Source organism: Boleophthalmus pectinirostris, unplaced genomic scaffold, assembly GCF_026225935.1.
Source record: "Boleophthalmus pectinirostris isolate CB_2022bp ecotype Guang Dong unplaced genomic scaffold, ASM2622593v1 HiC_scaffold_16, whole genome shotgun sequence".
In the NCBI taxonomy this organism is placed as follows: Eukaryota; Metazoa; Chordata; class Actinopteri; order Gobiiformes; family Gobiidae; genus Boleophthalmus; species Boleophthalmus pectinirostris.
Window position 1 is genome coordinate 14991129 of NW_026571095.1, and position 24775 is coordinate 15015903.

The 24775-nt window shown below is 39.5% G+C and overlaps 1 protein-coding gene across 1 annotated transcript; it reads left to right on the forward strand.

The window, feature by feature from the left end:
• Window positions 1–71: 71 nt before the first annotated feature.
• camsap2b (calmodulin regulated spectrin-associated protein family, member 2b) lies at window positions 72–24686 on the forward strand. Its single transcript, XM_055152010.1, has 21 exons — window positions 72–671; window positions 5240–5499; window positions 11156–11335; window positions 12466–12543; window positions 14436–14577; window positions 16005–16144; window positions 17524–17614; window positions 17725–17808; window positions 18100–18169; window positions 18260–18535; window positions 18640–19321; window positions 19425–19571; window positions 19650–19869; window positions 19959–20142; window positions 20307–20988; window positions 21365–21501; window positions 21620–21831; window positions 21919–22015; window positions 22657–22769; window positions 22854–22972; window positions 23053–24686. Exons 1-21 carry the CDS (start codon window positions 533–535, stop codon window positions 23350–23352), a joined length of 4353 nt encoding a protein of 1450 aa, XP_055007985.1. The 5' UTR covers window positions 72–532; the 3' UTR covers window positions 23353–24686.
• Window positions 24687–24775: the final 89 nt, after the last annotated feature.

The following is a 24775-nucleotide window of genomic DNA, read 5'->3' on the forward strand; positions in this document are numbered from 1 at the left end:
TGAAAAGGCTGGGTGGGTGGAAGGCGCATGCGCTGTTGGCTCCCTCCTCTTTGACCAGTGCGGCAGGAAAAGCGCAGTGGAGACTTCACCGAGACAGAGGGAGCGGAGGAAAACAGTTATAAGGGAGAAAAGAAGAAAACATGGACGAGCGGGGAGTTTTGTCTCTTAAATGGTCGTGTGGGACGTGTCGTGGCTTTTGACGCACACGAGCTGCTCCGCTTTGGTGATGAGATTTATATCAGGGAATGGGAATCTTCAGGAATCCTTCTGAAAACTGCTCTCGGCTTCTTCCAGACACTAAGGAGCTAGATGTTAAAGTCAAGATGGTGTTGATGTAACCGACTGTTAGCTATAGCCTACGCCAAGTCGCCGTACGTCAGCGTAAAGTTTTCCATATTTTCCTGGAGAAGGGGGAGGTTTTGCTGCATTGAATTCCTCTGGTCGGGATGTCATCCGCAGCCAAGAGGACTTCCTCTGGCTGACTGCTCCTCCAGCCGTAGCGGTCCCGGGCCTGACACACGCGGAGGGAAAGATGGGAGATGCAGCAGACGACAGAGGGATGAAACGCACATTCATTGTACCCACAATTAAGAGCTTTGACCACTATGACTTCACCAGGGCCAAGATCTCCTGTAGCTTGACGTGGCTCGTGGCCAAAGCCTTTGGCTCTGGTAGGTGGCTCCTAACCTCACTGGGATTATATTGTTATGGAAACAAGTCAATCTCCTTGAGTCATGCATGCCTCTGCCTTTACATTGATTCTTGTCCACATGACAGTCAGACTTCAGGTCACAGGTCATATCCACTAAGCCACTTTTGATGTCAGGATTTAACTTGTTGCTGGACTTTAGCTAATTATTCCTTTCTGTAAAGCCGCTTATGTAACCCCAGTGTTAGGCTGACAGACCACTGTCAGTGCACTGATGTACAGGGGCACTAAGTGATATTTCAAATAAAGCAGACAACAACATGTTTGAGTTTCCACTGTTCTGTTTTAGATCTTTATTGTGTTAACAGTGGATTCAGTTTTAAATACTTAATAATGTGCACAGATGTGCAGACTGGGTGTAGGCCTATTGTCAAGGTTTAACAATGTATTATTATACACTGAGAATAAGAGTACTGGTGAACATGCACTATTCAGTCTCAGTAGTGATTTCTTTTCATCATTTAGAGATTATTAATATTGCTTGTCTTCACCTTTGTCTCTTTTCTTGTCTGATGTACAGTTGTCCCTGTGGTCTTAGAGACCTCAGAGTTATTAAGGCTGAGTGACTCTGGAGCCCAAAGTGTCTAATGAACACTTAAACAGCTGTTTCTTCATCTTCCTTAAACAGTATGGACTGGCCATGAGCCTGCCACACACAAAGAGGAGACACATCAAAAGACTCAGTTGTAAACTAATTACCTAATGGTTTTCAACTGAAAGTCAGTTTATAGTAAAATCCAGACACTTTGTACAGTTACAGTTAAACTTTAGCATAAAGTTGTCATGTTGTTTTTCCCATCTTTCTTGTGACACACTTTAAAGTCCCGGTGAGGCAAGACGAGAACTGTGGCCCCAATTCATGGCCGGTCCTCAGAGTCCTGTTTGTCCTAGATTGAACAGATGGGCCATAGTGGAACAGTCCTAATAAACAGGAGAATTATATGTTTAGAACATTCAGAGCTCAATTCCACTCAAGTGTGACCTGCAAAAGGCTAACTGTGAAATTTAGTGACCCCAAATCAAAGTGTTGAAACCATCATATTGCAGTATTATAAAAACTTTAATTCAGTTGTGCCAATAAAAATAATGCTGATACTTCCGTTTTAAAGTGGTCCTAATAGTAATTCTGGATTTATTTTTACACATTACTCCACTTATTTGTAAATTGTCAGATGTTATTGTATTATTTGCCATTTATTATTTCATCTTATTGATTTGGAACTAGGTTTACCGACAAAGTAAAGACTTAAATATGTTCTACTTTTACACTGAATGTCTGATTTCTTCTGCTCTGATAGCTCTGACCAATGGAGATCAGTGAAGGTTAATATAAGCAACTAGGAAAGAAAACTAAAAGGTCAATAAAGGTTAAGAATATTTCACCTCTTCAAAAATGGATCACACTCTTATCTTCAGAAACAATGAAGCCAGGACCGTCACTCGTTCTATATGTTATGAAAGGTCCTATATTACACAAAATTGACTCTCTTGAGCTTTAAGTCATGTTATAATGTTGTTACCTCATCAAAGACATACCCAAAGTTATGTGATGTCATGATTAGGGATGTAACAATATCCATTGGATATTGAGAGAAGTTGATTTGGATATTATCCAAATCTTTCAATATGATATTTTCACAATATACAACTCTCGACATGATATTTATTGTGAAATTCTTTGGAGGCAAACAAAACTGTGAATATGCTACTTTTTCCTCTTAAAATGCCTTGACAAGCCTTAATCCAAAGAACTAAGACTTAAAAGTGTTTAGAGCTGTTATTTCTTCATGTAGTCTGCATTGAAATGGAGCAAAGGATCATGGTCTATGTAGTTCTCTCTTTTTTAGCTATTGCTGCACCATAAATCTTAATTTAAGCAAAGAAACTTGTAATTCAATATATTGTGATGGTCCACAGTATTATTGTGAGAACTTTGATGATACGATATCACAATATTTCAGATATTGTTACATCCCTAATATTAAATATGTGTGAATGAAACAAAACACAACTTCAGGTATGTTTTTGGTGAGGAAACAACATTATAACATAACTCAGAAAATAGTGCAACACTTCCATGAAAACAACTGACTTTAGCAGACAGGTAGCAACACCAAAATTAAATGCTTTAGGTGATACTGTTTGTTCTGTATATTCATTAAGTTAAATGCTTCAAACCCGATGAAAGCTAAGTCACATGCTGTTGGTCTGTCAAGGCATTTTTAAACCAAGAAGAAGGCAGCGTGAGAAGTCACTTTGTTATCAGCATTATGAAGGTCTGATCTAATTTGTGTAGAAGCTATAAAAATGGAACACAATACATTTAATTTTATTTCATGTTAAGAAATGATTATAGCAGTAGAGATAAACACTGATGACCATTATAGCCTTTAGGATTCAGGGTCCCAGGGGAGTCCAGCAGCAGTCTTGTCCATGCCTGCCTTTCCTGTAGCGGCTACTTCCTGACTGTTTCCTCTCTTTTACACAAAGAGTTTCAGTTGACCTAGCAGATTTTTATGAAACTTGAAGTAACTAGGAAACTTCGAAAAATGTGGGAAGAAATCCTAATAGCATTTCTTTCTGACAGTTATTGCAATTAGAATTAGATTAGCAACTATTTTGAAATTTTGGCTTGACTGACTTCACACGTGCACATTTAAACATATCCAGGGGCATTAACATTTGAGAGAAAGATATTTTGTTCTTTGCAGATGACATTATTTGGATCATTTGGACTTTTTGTTTTGATAGCCAATTCAAACTGCATTTTCTATTCAGTTGTGATATATTGTAACATGCACCTATGAATATAGTTTAAGAAGATTTTACCTTGTATTTTCTAGGGGATTATAATGTAGGTACAATGATTTGATAAAGTACAAGTAAGAATTGTCTAACATCTGTGTGCTGCTTGAAATAGCTCTTTTAGTTCACAAGCCAGAGGCATTGTACCAACCACCACTACTGGGAAACGTCTGTGGTGCAATCACAAGCTTTGAGTGAGGTTAAACTTTAAATATTTAATTAATAGTTACATAGGACCTCTGTCAAAGAAGACTGTTTCTTTACTCTTTCTGGTTAGTGTGTTGTTTTGTTTGTCTATTGCAACACAAAGTCAACAGGGGCAAAAAAGGCAAGAATGGGCCAATGGAAAAGATGATTATTATTGGGCTTAGTAAGGATTTTTATAATTTATAATATTCATTGTTAATTTGGTAGCTCCAAAAATAACCCATAGTACTACTTTGTACCATTGACATTGTGTATATGTTTGAAAGCATGCTTGTCTTGTTACATGTATTATTGTAGGACTAGCTTGTTTGTTGCTGTATGATTCAGAAGTCAAAGGAAATGTCCCACACACACCAGGAATACATTGAACACATTCCTAAACATAGTGTATGCATTATGGCCAGTGACAGCTTGATGAGTAGCATAGCTGTGAGTCAGTGCATTGGGTTAACAACAAGAAGCAACAGTGCTAGATTAGTGGTTTGGTTCAGATAAATCAAGAAAACTACTCAACTGCTCTCAAAATTCTCTTTACAACGAACTAATTATGTATTATCAAGATGGGTAGCAGTTAGAAGCCAGAGTGTTGGCTACTAAGTAGGAGTACTGTTACTTCAAAATTATATTACTCAATTACTCAACAAGGTAGTGACCCAAGAAATTGCCAAAGTAAGAGTATGAGCTACAATTTAAGTAGGAGTAACTGTAACTGGATATGACATCAGATTCATAATTAATAGGTAATGTAACTAGTATTTTCAATTTATAGACCACAAATATAAATGTTCAAAGAGTTTATTATAGTCAAAATAATTTTTTTGTTGCTGTGGGAAGAGTAACAAAAAAAAAAAAAAACATATACTCAAGTGGACTGTATAACTCAATTAGGAGTAAAGTTTGGGGAAAACAACTCTTACATTATTAGTAAAAAGTAACTCAGGTGTGTACTTGAATAAATATATCTGACCTCTGCCCTAAATTGCTGAATATAAACAGTATGATGTAAAACGAGATAGCAAATATAGGGATTACAGAAAGGAATCAATCAAATGCCACACATTTGCTTTTTGAGGTCATATAATTTATTACCTATTGATTAATTTTTATGAACAGGTAAAAATGCCAGCTTAGACTTCAGATAAACTATAAAGGGTCCCATGTGGGGCTCGGATCTCTTTGGAATAAACTAAAAATGTTGAAAAAGCTGCTGAAGACCCATCTGGCCCGCCCATTATGTTTGCCTGCTTTTAGTAACAGTTCTTCTAATGGTGGTTACTACAGTAACTTTCCAGACACTTCTTAGAAACGTTGTAGCTAAAAATAAAATGCATGTTTTAATGGGAATTTCAGATTTTCCCTTTATAGAGAATGCATTTGAACTTGTAGCTTTGTCATGAAACCATAGCAACTACAACATTTGCTCTGGTATCCTGCTGACTGCTTGCTTCAGTGGTAATGATAGTGTTTTGGATCATGAACTGGCCTAAAATAACTTGGTCTCTCTCTTTCTTGCTGTAGATGCCGTGCCAGAGGAGCTGGTGGAGCCCTTCTATCGGGACCAGTACAACCAGGAGCACCTGAAGCCCCCTGTGGCCTGTCTCCTGCAGTCTGCAGAGCTGTACTGTAGAGCTGGCAGTCTGATCCTCCGCAGCGACGCTGTCAAACCACTGCTTGGACACAATGCCATCATCCAGGCTCTGGCACAGAAAGGCCTGTATGTCACCGACCAGGACAGACTGGTCACTGAGAGGGACCTGACCAGTACGCCCATACACATGGTGAGGGGGCATACACATGATGAGGGGGCATATACATGGTGAGGGGCATATACATGGTGAGGGGCATATACATGGTGAGGGGGCAAAACACATGGTGAGGGGGCATACACATGGTGAGGGGGCATACACATGGTGAGGGGCATAACACATGGTGAGGGGCAAACACATGATAAGGGGGCATACACATGGTGAGGGGCATACACATGGTGAGGGGCAAACACATGATAAGGGGGCATACACATGGTGAGGGGCATACACATGGTGAGGGGGCATACACATGATCAGGGGTCTTACACATGATGAGGGGCATACACATGGTGAGGGGGCATACACATGGTGAGGGGCATACACATGGTGAGGGGCAAACACATGGTGAGGGGGCATACACATGATCAGGGGTCTTACACATGATGAGGGGCATACACATGGTGAGGGGGCATACACATGATGAGGGGCTTACACATGATGACGAGGCTTACACATGATGAGGGGCGTACACATGGTGAGGGGCATACACATGGTGAGGGGCGAACACATGATGAGGGGGCATACACATGATCAGGGGTCTTACACATGATGAGGGGGCATACACATGATGAGGGGGCATACACATGATGAGGGGGCATACACATGTGAGGGGGCATACACATGATCAGGGGGCTTACACATGATGAGGGGGCATACACATGATGAGGGGGCATACACATGATGAGGGGGCATACACATGGTGAGGGGGCATACACATGATGAGGGGCATACACATGATGACGGGCTTACACATGGTGAGGGGGCATACACATGGTGAGGGGCATACACATGGTGAGGGGGCATACACATGATCAGGGGTCTTACACATGATGAGGGGGCATACACATGATGAGGGGCGTACACATGGTGAGGGGCATACACATGGTGAGGGGCAAACACATGATGAGGGGTACACATGTGAGGGGCATACACATGGTGAGGGCGTACACATGGTGAGGGGCATACACATGGTGAGGGGGCATACACATGGTGAGGGCAAACACATGGTGAGGGGCATACACATGGTGAGGGGGCATACACATGATCAGGGGTCTTACACATGATGAGGGGGCATACACATGATGAGGGGCGTACACATGGTGAGGGGCATACACATGGTGAGGGGCAAACACATGATGAGGGGCGTACACATGGTGAGGGGCATACACATGGTGAGGGGCGTACACATGGTGAGGGGCATACACATGGTGAGGGGCATACACATGGTGAGGGGCGTACACATGGTGAGGGGGCATACACATGGTGAGGGGCATACACATGGTGAGGGGGCATACACATGATCAGGGGGCAAACACATGGTGAGGGGGCATACACATTATGAGGGGGCTTACACATGATGACGGGGCTTACACATGATGAGGGGGCAAACACATGGTGAGGGGGCATACACATGATGAGGGGGCATACACATGGTGAGGGGCATACACATGGTGAGGGGGCATACACATGATCAGGGGGCAAACACATGGTGAGGGGGCATACACATTATGAGGGGGCTTACACATGATGACGGGGCTTACACATGATGAGGGGGCAAACACATGGTGAGGGGGCATACACATGATGAGGGGGCATACACATGGTGAGGGGCGTACACATGGTGAGGGGGCATACACATGGTGAGGGGGCATACACATGGTGAGGGGGCATATACATGGTGAGGGGCATACACATGGTGAGAGGGCATACACATGATGAGGGGCATACACCGGGTGAGGGTGCATACACACATATTTAGATAAGAATTTGTTCACCTAGTAAAACTGGGAAGGCAGTATAGTTTAGATTGGGAGTTTATGTTTTAGTTGATGCTCTAATGGATATGTGCTTGCTGATACAAATTTACACTAACTTACAATATTTTCTCATATACATACATACATATACATTTGTCATTAATATAAAGCCCATGTACTTGATTTAGGACATTTATATCATGTTATGAGCTAAACTAGAGTCAATAATTCTCAAAGCACTGAAACACTAAACATATGGCTAGAGCGTCCACTTGTGCTGACTCCAAATTGGGTCTGCATTGCAGTGCACCCCTCCTCTTCATGCTACTGTATCACATTCTACCTCAGCATTCCTCACTCTTTTTTGTTCAGCTATTGAAAGAAAAAAATGAAATTCCTGTGTTTACACTAAGCATGCATTTTGAACTATCTCAACTTGTGATGCAATTGGCATTTGAAACCGTGTTTAAGCTGAGAGTAGTAGCTTAATGATTTTATGTCCCTCTCAGCTGTCTAATCGTCTAGTACTCTTTATGAGGACTAAGTAGCCTGACCCATCTCTGTTATCACTGAAGTCAGTAGATACAGTAATCTCAAGCAGGAAAATCTGTGCTTTCCACTTTGGTAACAGAATGACCACACACACTTTTACATAATGTACAAAAAGGGAAAAACTCGCTCACATGTCAGAGAAGACTGGGGAAGGAGGAGGGTAGATTTTAAGGACTGCCATATGGCTTTGATCCAGAAACAGGGAAGCACTGCCCACATTAAGATTGCTAGAGCCCCATTACGTATTGCCTGGCTCCCTTCACAACTAATGTATGCCAAAAACCAAGTCGGAAAGGCCCAGTTTTTGCACCACCATCTGTTGGAGGGGAAAAGACAAGAAATACTGGGAGCATTGGGGAGGTTAAGCAGAGGGAGGATGTGATGTGCACTACTGCGGCATGGAGGTGGGCGGGGCCAAAGCATGTCTGGTGCACAAATGAGAGCTCCCCACATGTGAAGGCTGCTCAAAGTCACACCTTCAAGAACAATACAAAGCAATCTGCTACTCCTATACTATGCCTGAACAAGTGTGAAATCATTGCTAATTGCGATTTTGAGATTTTCACATTTAAATTGCCTACATTACACTATTTTCTAGTCTGTTATAATGTGGTTTCCTCATGGACAAAACATACTTGGAGTTGTGTTTTGTTTCATTCACACATGTTTAACTTGCAAACCCTGCATATTTAGAGTTCTTCTCTCAAACAGAAAACACTCTGTTATGCCTTGTGATGTCATTGGCAATATAGGAAGTACTGCACTGTGTTTTTAAACTCCATACACCCCCACTAGAATCATTTGGATGATTTCAGATCTAGAATTGCCCATGTCCAATGAACAAAAGATAAAAGGTAGCTGTTAAATTGAAAACTACTACTACATGACATCACAAGGTGGAAAGGAGCATTTTGAGCTTTGTAGATGTAGACAGACTAATAATAAAAGTCTTTTAGAACTTTAGGTCTTAACTATAGGGCTAGAAAGTTGTATACATAATAATACAGTAGGGAGGCAGATTATTTTGTGTTTAGACTTTATATTGCCATTAGCTGTTTGATCATTGCATTGATTTTAATTCCAGTTTCAATTTGATAATAATTGCTATTGACTGAAGTTGTTTTTTTGTTTTGTTTTTTGTTTTGTTTGATGATGATCCTATACAAAAAAAAATCCCACAACTATAAAAGAAGAAGAAAGAGGGTGTATATGCATCTAAAACTATCCCAGAATAAAAAAATATTAATATAGAGGGATATAACAGGTTTGTGCTAGCATGCAACTTTACAAGGTCATTCTTTAAGCTGGATAAATACACCATCACTATTTGCCTGCACGTACTTGACGTACAGGTTGTTGTAATGGTGGTCATTAAAAGCAATTGCTTAGACACACACATGAGACGTTCACACATAGTTGCATATGCACAGCTGTACCCTTTGATGAGTAATGTCCATTTAACACTAGCTCAATCTTGTAAAGGAAAGCTTACTTACAACTGCTGGTCACTAGCTACTGTTGTTAATGCCTTATAAGGAATGTCTGCCTGTCACCAAGTGTGGTCTAGACATGTCTCTGCTCGCGCGTGCACGCACACACACGCGCATGCACACACACACAATAGTAATAGAGAGCACATGTGTTCATACCTTGTTAACAGTAGCAGAGTATAGGATCACACCAGCACATCAATTTACAAGTCCTCTGCTTAACTATTAAAAAATATTGAGTTTTATGATAATTTATGCAACTGGATAAGGTTTAATGAAATTTGCCATCAGCCATGTCTCTTTTTAGGCTGTCTGTCACTGTAGCTGCAATGTGTCTGGGAATGTTTGCAATGTGAAATATCTGGCAATATCCTGAACATAAAAGAATCAAAAACAATGTGTGTTGATGTTTAAGAGGTAAGAAAGTGCCAGTCTCAGGAATTACACTTTTGAAATGCAATAATATAATAATAATACTAATGGCATCTTGTGATCGTGATAATAACTTCAAATGTTATATTGCAATGCGGATTTGAGTTGAAATTACTTTTAGCCCAATAAACATTTGCGTTTTTAACTAGTGAGTTAATATAAATAGGATAGCAGGATGTTTTTGTTGTTTTAAAAATAAATAATAATTCTATGACATAAAACATTTGTCATGTTGATTATGTTTAATTATTTATTTTATAAGTCATTCTCTTTTGTATAAACATTTCTATTAAAATTTTCCATTTTTCTATAAGATTGAAGAATCTGTGTAGCCTAAACATTAGAAAAAAACAATTTAAAAAGTGGAACATCTCCTTCAGCTGCTGAACCACATCTGGTGGATACATGTAAGAGAAACTATTTGAGTGAAAGCTTACTGCAGTTGTTTACATCTTAAACTCTCCATAGGCCTAATTGCCATATTTAAATAGCATATGTTTATCGAGATGTGATAACTCTATAAACTTTATAATTGATTATTTAAGACTGACCGTTATTTTTGGTCTTTGCAGACATGCATAGAGGTCTATGTTAAAGGTCTGGTGAGATGACGTCTGGCTGTTTGCATCTTTTTCCTTGACTCACTTGGATCAGGAGGAGTAGTAGCTCATGTTGGACTGTTGAACTGCAGATAGATGCTGAGCTCAGCATAAACAAACAGCCACATGTTTTTGTGAAAGCCAGCGGTGTGACAGGAAAAGGAAGGGAATGACTCCAGGACTGACCGGTCTGGAATGAGATCAGAAAGGCCAGGATAATGTCACGCTTTGTGTAGGTGTTGAGGGCTGCCAAAACAGTCTACTCTATAAATGTGAATGATTTCAAATAAGGCAATGAGTGTTTCTCCAAACTGCCTCAAAGACTGTATTTAAAGTGCTAGAGTAGGTCTTAAAATTACAATACAATTACAATGACCCAAGGTTCAGCAGATCACGCATTAATTTCTTTGGGCTTTATATTTATTAAGTTTTAGTTGGATTTCTTTATTGCATTTTGATTTGAATTGTGTGGTCAAATAAATATGATTAAAATTTGTTATACAGTTAATTTAGAAAAGAGTTAACTAAGATTATCCTGCTTTAGGGTTATTATATCAATATCTTAATGTGCAACTCAACGGTTATTGTAATGTTTTCTCTTACATTGTGTCCCTTTTCAGAATACTTGAATACTTAGTCATTCTTGATATCCTTGTTTGTAATGGCTTGGACTTTTCTTCCATCTTTTTCTGTTATAACTGATACAATTATATTATATAGTTATAATTGATTTGATGTAATAGAAAGTTTTTAACATGTATTTGATTAAGTAAAATAACCATTGCATATCTTTCCACAGAGCTCCCACTTGGCGCTCATAGACACTCTGATGATGGCCTACACTGTGGAGATGGTGAGCGTGGAGCGCGTTATGTCCTGCATCAACAGGTTTTCTGCTGCTGAGCCATTTCTTTGTGACGGACACGTGCAGGAGCTGCTGTATGACACAGAGGATGCCATCATCACTTGGATCAACAAGGTCAAAATAGTGAACATGCCAGACTTACTGGATACTTTCAGCTACTCTATTTTACCCCATGATTTAACATATAAATAAGCGTATGTATGTATATTTTATTAAACAGAGTAGGTGTAATTTTCTGCTACACTTAACATGCCATTAGATCATTTGTGTCTATCCCAGTGGTCAGGAGGGGATAGAAGGGCATGTTGCACAAAAAATGCATTAAATCACTGAAAATCACTTTACATTACGAGACATATGATTTGCAGGTGTCACTGTGGAGATGGAAATTTAAATGGAAAGAAAGTGCTTGCGGTTCAGGCCAGGGTGCATGTTGAGCTAAATCTAACTCCTCAGTACCATAGACAATCATACAGAGGTCCACATGTCAGTGTTGCCCATAGACTTTTGTAGACTATGGTGGTGCAAATTATTTCCATTTAATCTTATACATTTGTGGAGTATTAATGTCACTTACTATCTACATATTGATTTTTTTTGCAATAATTTCTGACCAGTGTAGTCACTTTTATAATGATATTGCAATGATTAATAAAGTTGTTGTACAGTGCAGGTTATTTTTAGACTATGGGGGCTACAGTCTCCTGTATTATTGAGAAACACTGCAAACACAGGTCAGTTGTAAATAAAAAGTGGCTGGGTTCAGCATCGGTCAAACCAAAACCTGCTGTTCTCATGGTTGTCCTCAGTTTTGGTGTAAAAAGCTGCTCTTGTTTGAAAACTTAAGGCACAGAGATCAACATGCGCGATTCATTTACACTCACAGATATCAAAACACACAGCTCATTGTCTGTGTACAGCCCTGAAGATACAGACCTTCTGTGCACAAAGAAAGCCCACTCTGAATCTGCTGGCTCATTCGTATGTTACATCATCAAGTGCAAAAAAACATAAGATGGTTTGAAAAGGTAGTGATTTCAAATAGTCACTTACCGTAAGTTATAGATAATATTGAATATTGGCTTGTCTTTGAACAGTATTTAACATTGGTGAATAGGCCGAGGGTTATACTGTGATGCTGAGGTTTCTAAATTTCTGCTTCCCTCGACACAACCCCCTCAATGACTGTGCTGCACATATTTGTGTGAAATGTGACCTCTCCATCACTGCTCTGCTCTGTGCAGGTAAATGAACACCTGAGAGACATCCTTGTGGAGGAGCACAAGCTGAAAGAGGCTGCGTTTCAAGATAACACCCAAAAAGTAAGAACAAATTTGGGATAATAATTATTAGAAAGTAGTTCTGTTTTATTTAGATCCCAGGGTATATCAGGTGTAAAACTGGAGCTATATGAGAGATAGGGCAGAGGTAGAACCAAACTAGACTCAGAGAATGTCTTTCCAGTATGGAGGGTGGTGGAGTCACTATTTCAATAGAAATTAAAACTGGTAAATGGTTCAGTTTAAAAAGACCCATGCAACTCTCCCTCATTCTTGTGCTGCAGTGAGCATCCTTACAAATCAGATTTGCATTTTATTATTGGGCTGCTCCAGTGGAATCCTACAGTAGACACAAATGTGAGCAGACAGAAAAGGCTGTGTGGTACAATGAGGAAGATGGGATTCTTGTGGACACTCTCAGCTGCAGTTCTGATGGAGCGCTGACACAGAGACAGTGTTCACTGTTATGTAAGGCCCATGTGACTGCAGCGGACACACAGCAGCAGCTACTGTCCTCCAGCACTTAGCACTCACCCATAATGCCACACTGCTTTGTCTTATCAGGTCACGACCCTGTTCATTGGGGTTTTAAGGTAGAAAATATGAAAAAATAAGTAGCCTCCATATAGTTCAAATTTTTGTTGATACACATTAAACTGCTTATGTACCACAGCTTGTTAAGCAGCTGTGGACTGTGTGGTCATGGGTTTTGGTTATGAGGGGAATTGCAAAGTGTAAATAATGCTTTTAAAATGGTGTGGAAAACATAGTGTACTGTAACCCATTGGTCAGCTGCTTTCCAGTGCCATGTCCCATTTTAGATTTACCAACAAACTTCAGTCAGTCACACAAAAGAAAATAAGAAAGTGGTCATTAATATAAAAACACACATACTATTCCTATTCATAACATACAGTATTTTACACTATCAAGACATAGATTCTTTAAATTAAATCTCCCTTGGTTCCTCAAACGCTGCATCAGTAAGGAGACAAAAATGGTATAGCTCCAGGCATTTCACCTGTGTAGTGAGAGGGAAGGGGTAATGTTACATAATGTATCTTTTTGTTTAGTTTAATCATTTGTACCCCCTTCTGCCTAACCCCTTTTCCGTTGTCTTCTATTGTCATCCACTCAGTCTCTAAACAAATGGTACTGGAGACTTGTACCTGTAAGTCCATTCATTCTTTAGAAAGATTATTATGATCCTATCCAGACCCAATACAACCTCTTATTTTTGTTTGTGTTAATTGCATGTAGCCCTTATGCACATCCACCTGGTTAATCTCATTTCCCAAAGAGATTTCCCATCATTACTGACCATAATATATGAAAGCAGATGCCTTAAGATAGTTAGTGGTAATACGTTTTATTTAATTTTATTTATATAATGATTTTCTAAACAATCAAAAATGCTGCAGAATGAATACAGTTAAAAAGATTACATTTAAAAAACAAGATAATTCAAGTTTAGTGTACAGCCAGATCAGCACAGTTTTGAAGATTATGATTATACTCTGATATTAAAATATAACAACAGTACTTATGTGTGCAAGAGGTTAATGACTATTGAGGGTTGCTTTGAGAAAATGCTGTAAAATGTAAATGTAACCCTGCTCACGTGTGTATTGTATATATGCTTTAAGTAGAACTAATGCCATGAATGCCTGTAAAGAAACTGCTATTCTAGGCCTATGGCTCAATGGTAGACATGTTATAAGATGTTTAATATGTTTTTGCGATTTAGGTGTCTTTCTTGCATGGTTACCTTTTACTTGAGCCTGACTCCTACTTTACGCTTGACTGAGAACCTCAAATTAACAATTTCATTCACCTGCTTCTGGGGGTATGATTGATTGTACTGCATGAACGCCAGCGTCACATGCAAGCGTCGACACAGAGGTGATGTCTTTCTGTCGTTGCCATGGTTTCAGGCTCGCTACAGGAGAGAGCTTTCACAGCAGAGAAGTGTTCCAGTACTCCCCCTGGTGGACAACCTGCTGAAGGACAATACAGACGGCTGCACACTGACGGCCCTGCTGCATTTCTACTGTCCACAGGCTGTCAGACTGGAAGGTGGGCCCTGTCTGCAGCCACACCCACTATGTACTACCCACAAGGCTACAGTCTATTTATTCCCTTAGAAATGACACATAATGGGGAAAACACTGAGTCGTTTTCATGTTTGGTTTGATGTTACAATGATGGCTTTTCTCTCCACAGGCTAAGCTTAAAGGAAGCATTTCTTCACAGTATGGACATGTTTTGCTGACTGTAGACTTTATATTATTAATACATTTCTATGGCATTAAGTCACACTTAGAAAAAGTTATGACATGTTATTATAAGTTGTGTTGAAATTTTAAGTCTGTAATGCCCAAACTAAAAACATACAAGTGAAAACATAGACCTTGTAATACCAAAGGATTATTGAAAGATTACTCGAAACAAGAAGTAACTAAGTCTCCTCTCTGAGTTTCCTCTCTCCCTCTCCTCTGCGGCCGTTGCTCTAAAAATGCCTTGGGTTGGGCTGTGATTGGTCATGAGGAGGTTGTGACGGCGATGCTATTTCAAACATAAACAACATTCACTGGTGTGCACTGGCTTATGGGATTGATTGTAGTTCAGATGAGCTCACACATATGTTTGCCAGATGTGAAATTCCGGTTTAGTCTGTGACCAATATTAGGTTTGAACAAAAGTAAAGGAAAAGTAATCCAGGTTAATATACAATGACACAATGACAAGAACATTTGACATCTGTGGTGTGTGTCAACATATATTCGGACCACAAATTATGGTGCATTTTTAAGATCCTGTACCCATTTTTGTGTTTTCTAACAATGACAGAGGACGTTATAGTTTAAACTGGAATTCTAACTGGAATTTTTAATCTTTTCTAAATCATTCCTCAGATCCAAATATCCTATGTGCATTAATTATATAATAGTGTGCAAGCATCAAAGTAGAGTTTGGCATGACAGAAGGTTCAACAACTCCTATTGCAACATGTGAAATATTGATAATAATATTAAGACAGTGCACATATGTAAAATTTTTTACACAATATGATATATGTATGACTTTCAGTCTATTATGAGAAAAATCAGTATGTATTGTAAAATGCGATGATGTCATACTTCCAGATGGGGGGGCAAGTTTTTCCAATTGATTACATTGTACTTTGCCATGAAATATTGGAAAGGTATATTCCCAAGTATAAAACAAGTTTATTTACATTACTGATTAGACCCAAGACCATACTATATTGCAACAAAAATCTGCAGTTGAATAATATAAATTTTAGCTGCCCCCATCTGTATTAAATACTATTGGCCTATAGAATATCATGATGACATCCAAAACCCAGCAATAAGGCCTGAAACTTTAAAATTCTGAACTGTTATCTTTTGTCTCCCTGTTTTTGTGTGTAATCTCTCCCTTGTGTATGTGTGTGTGCGTTTGTGCGTATGTGTGTGACCCCTCCCTCCCTGCTCACACAGATATCTGCCTCAAAGAAACCATGTCTTTGGCCGACAGTCTGTATAACCTACAGCTAGTCCAGGACTTCTGCACCAACAATCTGAACCACTGCTGCCACTTCAGCCTGGAGGACATGCTCTACGCTCATGCCTCCATAAAGGTAGGAAAAACTTGTTCTAAAGAGAATTACAGACTGGCAAAAATTAGTCATGCAGGGAAAAGTTAGCAGCTGCTGACTAATAGTGGCTCTTTTTGTCTTTTTGTGTGCATGTATTAACTACACTACAAAAATGACGTACTTAAAATTATTTGAATTAATAATAATCATCTGGATTTTAGTAGCTGTGACTAGGACAGATTTAGTTGGATTTTTAACATAAAGTATTTCACTGGTTTTGAGACATTTCTAGTCTATTTAGCTATTGATTTGCCAATCTGGTGAGTAAAATGTTATTTCAAATGACTTGTCTTAGAAGTAATGCAATGTATTGCTACAGACCACAATAACCTTGAAACAAATAATCCATCAAAAAGTATTGTGCTTAATTAAAATGATTGTCCTCAAATCAACTAATTTAAACTTGTCTATAGATTCATTAAAACTTAGTCTCTATGCAGTACACTAACACTTAATACAGCAGTCACAGTGTTAGTCTATCTCTATGTAACAGCTGACCAGTGTGTGGGTAAACAGAATGCACCATAGCGTGGGTCAAAACATTCAGATTCAAGTCACAGTCTGTATGAGCCTGGGACTTTCCTTCCTCCAAAACAAGAGGCTCCGTTCAGTGAATAGTCTGTGCTGTGCATAATGGGTCTGCAGTGAATAGTTAAAAAGTGGTTTAGTTTCACAAAAAGAAAGTAAATAGCACTGAATCAGCTGACCCTGGCATAGAATCTAACCCCTGTCATTGTTTCCAACTTTCCATGCAGTTATTATAAACCAAAGAACTAATGTGAAGTTTTCCTCCACTTCAGAGACCATTTACGTTTGTAAAGTGTTGTATTTTTAAGGTTTGTAAGGTAAATGTCATTTAACCATTGCCTCTACCAAGCTTTGATAAATTAAGGATGGGTATCAGGAAGCACACTGTAAAACAACTACCTTATGCACACTAAAACGCAAACTGAAACAGATTAAGATAAAGATCAAGTTGAAATAGAGGAAAACATGTAAATAAATAGTACTGAATTTAAATTAATTGCTTGTGACTCCGTTTATTTTATGAATATACAGATCTTTCACTGTTTAGATCAACCTTTAAACAGAACGTATAATAATGTAAATTTCAGATGGAGGTCTTGGATCTAAATGGTCTAATCCATGATATATGGCAGATGATGATGAAACATGTTTTGTCCCTCTGAGCCAGTTCCCTAGCAACAGTTGGCTGGATGTAACCTCACTGACATGCCAAATATGGCATGGTGTATAATTCAGTGATTACAGTGTGACATTTTGATCATTATAGAGATAGTACAGTACTTATGATCAAGTTGTAATGTTTAATACATAGTCAAACTTTTTTTTTTTTATAGAGTAACTACCTGGTGTTTATGGCTGAGCTCTTCTGGTGGTTTGAAGTGGTGAAACCCTCATTTGTACAGCCAAGAGTCTTTGACCCAAATGGTACAGTGACATATTTAACACTAAGCTTAATTTTATTAATTTGTATGTATTATAAATGTTGCACCTACATAAATTGCTTGGTCATAGTGCTATATTTGTTTTTGCTCTAGCCTGTGAAGTATCCTGTAGAAATATGGCTCCTGTGACCAGTCCGGTTAAACAGAGCTATGCAGAAACTGACGTCCCAGCTGAGGGTAAGTAACACAACCGCACAGTGTTTTAACAAACCATAACTTGGATCAGATGAGTCAGCACAGGCAGTATCATAAATTTGTCTCACTAGTTGATGCTCAATACAGTATAATGCAGAATCATCAAAAATAGTAATGGGAATGCTTCTGTTTTGATGGAACATGCTCTAGTACTGCCTGGGAAAAAAGCAACGACTGTAGGTTTAGTGTGTCTTACAATCTTTCTTTGTCATAACAATGGCATTTAACCTAAAGATGATGTAATTATTATTTTTTTTTTATAACTTTTTGCAGGTGTAATGAAGAGATCTACCTCCTTGTCTTTTGAAGATGGCGGTGTTGGGACTTGGCCCAAAGAAAAACGGTGTGTACCCGCATCATACTCTTTTCTTGTACATATGTTATAATATTTTTTTTTTGTTAAACTAAAGTCATTACCCTCTTCCAAACCCAGGTCCACCTCCCGGGGAATATCCTTTGAGATCCCCCTTGATGGGGGTCCCACTGTTCCTCTCTGTGAGCTCCCCTCCTTTCATATGACTCGCTCAGTCAGCAGTGATGTCCTCGCATTCAAAATTCACTATGCATCCCAAGGAAACATGAAGAGCCACCCCTCCATGGTGCCTATAACTGTAAATGGGCAGAGCGGACATATAGAAGAGGAGGAAGACTTCACCCCCCATAAACCAGTTGGGCGAAACAACACATTCTCCATCAAAAACCAAAGCAGGTTATAAGAAATTAAAAATTAATCTTTTTTCGACTTTAACTTTGAAGAACCATCTGAAATAAGTAATAAAAAGTAAATAATAAATTATCTTTCTCTGTTGATAGGTACTCAAATGGAGTTCTACCAGAAAGTACCTCTGCCAATCACTATAGCAACCACACCGGTCATATTAGTCCTACCACCCCTCCGAGCATTGAGGAGGCTCTAAAGATAATCCATGACACAGAAAGGCCTCATGCTAGTTTGGGAATTGGGGATGGGTTCTATCTCCATGGGGCAGAGCCCTCAGATTCACCAGGAGCTCAGGGCGTTGCCCCACACTCAGCCAAAGCCATGCTCCAGGAGCATGACTCCGCCTCTGAAGAGGTGGACACTGGTATCCACGTGAGGACTGAGGACATCCAGAGCCTGGACGAGGACTCTTCTCTCAGAGACTATTCAGACATTGACCAAGACTGCGACGCAATGACTAGGTTCTGCCCGCTGCCCGAGAGGGACCGAGGCTCTAGAGACGCTGGGCGGAGGGGAGTTTTTGACTCTGATGTTGACAGTGAGAGAGGACATGGAGCTGACAGAAGCAGCCCATGTCCAGCACACAGCCTGCCTAGGTCCCACACAATATGCTCCACATCCTCCTCTGGCTCGGCAGGAGCCATGACCCGCATGACCAGCTTTGCAGAGCAAAAGTTCAGAAAGTTAGAGGGAAGGAGTAGCGGAGGAACCACACCCGAGAGTTCAGACCTTAATGTTCCTTGTGTACGTCCAGTAAAAACTCAGACTTCTCAGGTTTGTCTTTTTCAGTAAAGTTCTATATTTTTATTTAACCATTTAAATACTATTTGTTTGTTAATTTATTTATCTATTTATGTATTTATTTACTTACTTGTAGATTTCTACTCCTCCCCTGCCAATCACATCTCCATCTCCTGTAACGCCAACTCCCAGAGACCCTTCTCACTTGATTGCCTCAGAAATGATCCAACTCAGGATGAAGTTGGAAGAGAAACGTAGAGCCATTGAGGCCCAGAAAAAGAAGGTAGTGGACATTTACATTTTTATGGACTAAATGATTAACACACATTCACAAACACTAATTTTGTCATGACTTCTTAAGGTGGAAGCTGCTTTTACACGCCATCGTCAGAGAATGGGCAGAACAGCGTTTCTGAATGTTGTTCGACGGAAAGGAGTCAATCCCAGCCCTGGAGAAACAGAAAACCCCTCACCCCAATCATTACCCTCTCCAAAACTAGCAGACCCAAGCTACATTGAACGAGCAGAGAGGTGCAAACCTGATGGAGCAGCTCCAAAATCTCCCTGTGAAGATGGAGGGGGTGAGTAACTGCATGATACAAAAACATTTTAAAAAATAATAATTTCCTTGGATTCTGATGAACGCTAAATTTATTTATTTTTTTTACAGGTATTGCTCCTGGAGAGGTTGACTTGTCTGAGTACACCCGCTCCATTGAGAGGTTGAACTCTTCACTTGGTTTTCTGCAAACAGAGATGCAGCGTTTGGCTCAACAGCAGGAAAAGATCATGGCCATGAGAGAACAGCAACAGCAGGCCTGGGTCATACCTCCTCCAGCCCCATCTCCACACAGGTCTGTACCATAATGAGCATCTGTGACATAATCAGATACTTTTGACCTTTAAAATGGTAAAATCCATAATGTAAAATGTTATGTTGTAATAAAAATAAACATTGTTGCTAACTGCATTATCTAGTGTAGCTAACAAACTGCCCTTGTGGTGTTTGCTTCCACAGACAGCTGCGTGAGTTGCGCAGCAGCAGTGTCACAGGCCGAGGTTCAGGCCGTGGTTCAGTGGGGTCTTTGTCTCCAAACCTGTCCTCCTCTGGCTCTCCTCAAGCTCCCACCCGCTCCTCCTCTGGACTCAAGCGCAGACCGGCCTCCTTCCACGCCAGGACACCTCGGACCCCTCGTCCCAATGAGTTAAAGGTCACACCTTTCAGTCGAATGTTGAACACGCCCACTTCAGTGGACAGCCTGCCCAGGCTCAGGCGCTTTACCCCACAACAGTCCCAGCTCAGTTCCTTTGCCTACTTCGGTCATGACGAAAAAACAGATGAAATGAAAAACTGTGATGGTAAAGATGATAAAGAAACTGCCAAAGAGGAGACTGTAGAAAAGAGTGCAGGCGCTCAAGAAGCAGCTCCACAGCTTCAGACACAGGACCACAGCAAAGACACAGGACCACAGCAAAGACAGAATTTGTCTAAAAAGGAGATCACACAAACTAAACCAGCAGAGGTGCTGCATCAGCCCCTGTCAGAGGTCCAAGAGGGGGCAAAGTTTGAATGTCGACCAGACCGAAGTGACCTGGTGGAAGCTGCTTTATCTGAACTCAAACTTGGGGATGAAGAGGGAGAGACAGGGGAAGAGATTTGTGGAACTGAGCAAAAAATGTGCTGTGGATTCTTCTTCAAGGTACACCACAAACTGGCAATACAAAATGTGCTTATTACTACTTAGGAGTTTGAAATACTGTTTTTACTGTTGCATACATTAAATGGAAATACATGCGTGGACATTCATTTACGGTTGTATAAATGCTGTGAGGATGAATGCAGGCTTGAAAGGGATGCCACTCTGACATAACATTTGCTGTGCCTCTTCAACCATGAGATTATCAAAAACAATACAATGTGAATCTAGGCTAACTACGCACCATGAACACAGACCAAACAGTTTAGGGATAAAAGACTTTTGTATTTTGTCAGTAATCCAGTGAGAAAGAACTAGACTGCACTGGATATGAGAATTTGTATTTTTAACAATATTGCTTTTGCTCCCCAAAACCTAGGATGATGTGAAAGGAGAAGAGGATATGGCAGCAAAGAAAGCAGCTCTACTGGAGAAGAGGTTGAGGAGAGAGAAAGAAGCTCAGGAGAGAAAACAGCAACAAGAGCTGGATCAGGAGCAGAAGAAAGAAGCTGCACGGTTGGTTTAAGTTTGTTTTAAATAATTAGAACTTGTGTATAAATGGATACAGTAAATGGCATAATGAAATAATATTCTTTTCTGAAATATAAAGTAAACTGCCAACTCTGTTTTTCAGGTTAAAAGCAGAGGAAGAGCAGCAAAAAAAAGAAGAGGAAAAGGCCCGACGTGAATATATAAAATGTGAGTTTTTGAGACGGAAGCAGTTGAAACTCATGGAGGACATGGATGACGTGGTCAAACCTCGATCTGGAAGTCTTAAAAAGAAACCTAGGCCAAAGTCCATTCACAGAGATGTCTTAGAGTCCTCCACACCAGCCAGAGCCACAGGTCAGCCACATACACAAGACATTCAGACATTCACAATACAAAAACAAGTATAGCAGGAATATGGTGTCATTGTGGCTGTGTTGTCAGGAGTGCGTCCACGGGGATACTCTGTGTCCAGTGTATCTTTGGCTTCTCTCAACTTGGCAGACAACGATAATCAGCTTGATAACAAGAAGAACAACAGGTGAGGCTCACCTATTTTTTCAGGATCTGCAAGCTTGTGTTTTTATATTCCTAACATTGTATATTTGTACTCCTTACTGAATCAGAATTATTATTATGATCTATTAACTCACACATATATGTAAGCTGTAATTGTCTTCCTAATTTAATGTTCTGTCAACCTTATATCCTTCAGTTACTCTGTATGAAGCACAGTCCTGACACTTTGTTTAACCCCTTTTCTTATTTTCATGCTCCCATCAGGGGCAATAAAATTGCTACTGCTCATGTTCCCTTCTATCTGAGTTTTCCCAAAGAAAAAAAGGGAAGGTCAGTAATGTTTCGTAGAAATGAGGTCTAGGTTTAGACATTGTAGTTAACCTCAGTGTACATTAAATAACATTTCATAAATTAAAATTGTTTTTTCCCACATTTGACCTTTTCTGTGTCCTTTTGTTTGGCCTGGCCTTAAGCTAGCTGTGTTCTGCTTTACTACTGCGCTTTGTTTTAAATCTGCTCATATATTGCGTTGCTCGGCTGAACGTGCTTTTGCTTCTCCTCATGTTTTATGTTAAAGCAACTGTGCCTCATTATGACTAACTATTCCATTAATTGTTTTATTTTGATTTTATTCTTCATTGTTGTGTTTGTGTCTTACAACAGGCCAGATTCTGCTGGAGGTTTTTCTTCTTGTCCTTCAGCTGGCAGTCGAAATGAGAAGGACTGGGAAGTGGACTCCACCACCTCCTCTACTCCTTCCAATACTGAGTATACAGGTAACTACAACCACAGTATTTTGGATTGTAGCAGATCATAGTTTATGTATTTCTTTCTTTCATACTTATATTTTGATCTTGTAGGGCCCAAACTGTACAAGGAGCCCAGTGCCAAATCCAACAAACATATCATTCAGAATGCTCTGTCTCATTGCTGCTTGGCTGGCAAAGTCAACGAAGGGCAGAAAAATAAAATACTTGATGTAAGTTTGTATTCAAATTAATACTCTTTATTTAAATTATCAATATGGAAAACATGTTTGACTTCATATTGTGTCCTCAGGAAATGGAAAGGTCTGGAGCTAACAACTTTCTGGTCTTATTCCGAGATGCTGGATGTCAGTTCAGGTCTGTCTATACTTACTGCCCGGACTCCGAGGAGATAATCAAACTGGCAGGAATAGGACCAAAAAGCATCACAGCAAAGATGATCGAGAATATTTACAAATACAACTCTGACCGAAAACAGTTCAGCCAGATCCCAGCCAAAACCATGTCAGCGAGTGTTGATGCAGTCACTATTGCAGGACATCTGTGGCAAACCAAGAAACAAGGGACGCCTAAAAAACTTCATCCCAAGTAAATGACAAGATTGGCTAGATTTTCCTTAAGCATTTTGGACCCAGATTGAATCACAACAACTGGAAATGAAAACAGCATTATTTAAAGGGGGCACAGTCTTGTGTTTGCCAGCATGTGTATGAACTTTAATGTGCCAAAAAAGAACAAAATACTAAGCGGACAAATGCCTTAGTTGAACCACTGAAGCACTGAATGTCAAGTCTCTGCAAGAGGCTCTTTGATTTCTAGTCCATTGTGTGGCCTTATGCTTGTTTTGTGTCATTGGCGCACATTACAACAAGTGTTTTGTCAGCACCTGTTAAAATACCGGTAATCTGTTATTTTTTGATGCACGAGAGACTGTCTGCATACGGGTCAGAGGTCAAATCATGGTCTTCTGTGTTCAAGTCTTTAAAGATGGCTTGTCCCATCAGAAATTTGAAAGATGCAGCGTTTGATTGAGGACATTTGCTGCTAGACCGGCATGTTGTTGTTTTTTTTTACTGTTGTAAATGGTTTGATTTTGTGTATGTGTGTAGAGTGAAGTGCCAAGTTGTGGAGGTGATCTTTGTTACCCTCCAGAAGTATGACGTGTGATAAAATGTGCCATCAGATCATAGGATGCACCTGCAATACTCTAATTTATTGAATTAGATCATGCTGACATATATGGTAACTTTGATTTAAAATATGTCATGCTACTTTGTATATAATGAAATGAACAGCTTTCTGTAGCTTTGGAGTAGCTTTTTATTTATCTTGTATCAGTAGCCTATGTTGTATGTCTGTTATGTGGCCTTTTATTGCGCTAAAGATGCAAAAATGCAGTTGTTTTTTTTTTACTAATGAGACTATCATCTGATGTGTCTTGTACAGAACTCTCACTGTGTCTGTGCAATTTTACAATGTCCTGTTAAACATGTCTCTGTTACAAGTTACAATAATGTCTTAATTAATACAATAGTCTTAACAATTAAATCTTGGTTTTGTTCACACATGTAAATACACAAATGATAGCACTTAAATTATGTGTAACCAGGCCATCTAATCTCTTTGTTATCACTTATTTGCATAACTGTTACATTTTTCATCTGTTGACTCTGTACAGATATATTTTGGCATATACAAATATTTTTGGTATTGACATTTATCTGATGTGTGAGGTATTGAAGCGGTTAAATAGCCGTGAATTAACAAAATGTGTTAAACGCTTGTAGGGTGGATAAAAAAAGTATAGAAATCAAATCTACAGATCATGGATATGCAAAAATCTTCCTTTTCCCAACTTGGAATTTCCTTTCATTATGCTCAATTGCTCATGGAACTTGTTTTAGTATGTTGAAGCTTTATTAAAATACCTGCTATTAAAACTTGGTGTCTTCATCATTTATGTACGTGTGTATATGTGTTTGTGTGCTTATTTATTCATTATAAATAGCCTATTA

Bases quoted from the DNA above. Each gene is read 5' to 3' on its own strand.
- camsap2b (XM_055152010.1), top strand. From the start codon at position 533: ATGGGAGATGCAGCAGACGACAGAGGGATGAAACGCACATTCATTGTA. The intron at 19,322-19,424 runs GTTTGTCTTTTT...ACTTACTTGTAG, and splicing joins TAAAAACTCAGACTTCTCAG to ATTTCTACTCCTCCCCTGCC. The intron at 21,502-21,619 runs GTTGGTTTAAGT...TCTGTTTTTCAG, and splicing joins CAGAAGAAAGAAGCTGCACG to GTTAAAAGCAGAGGAAGAGC.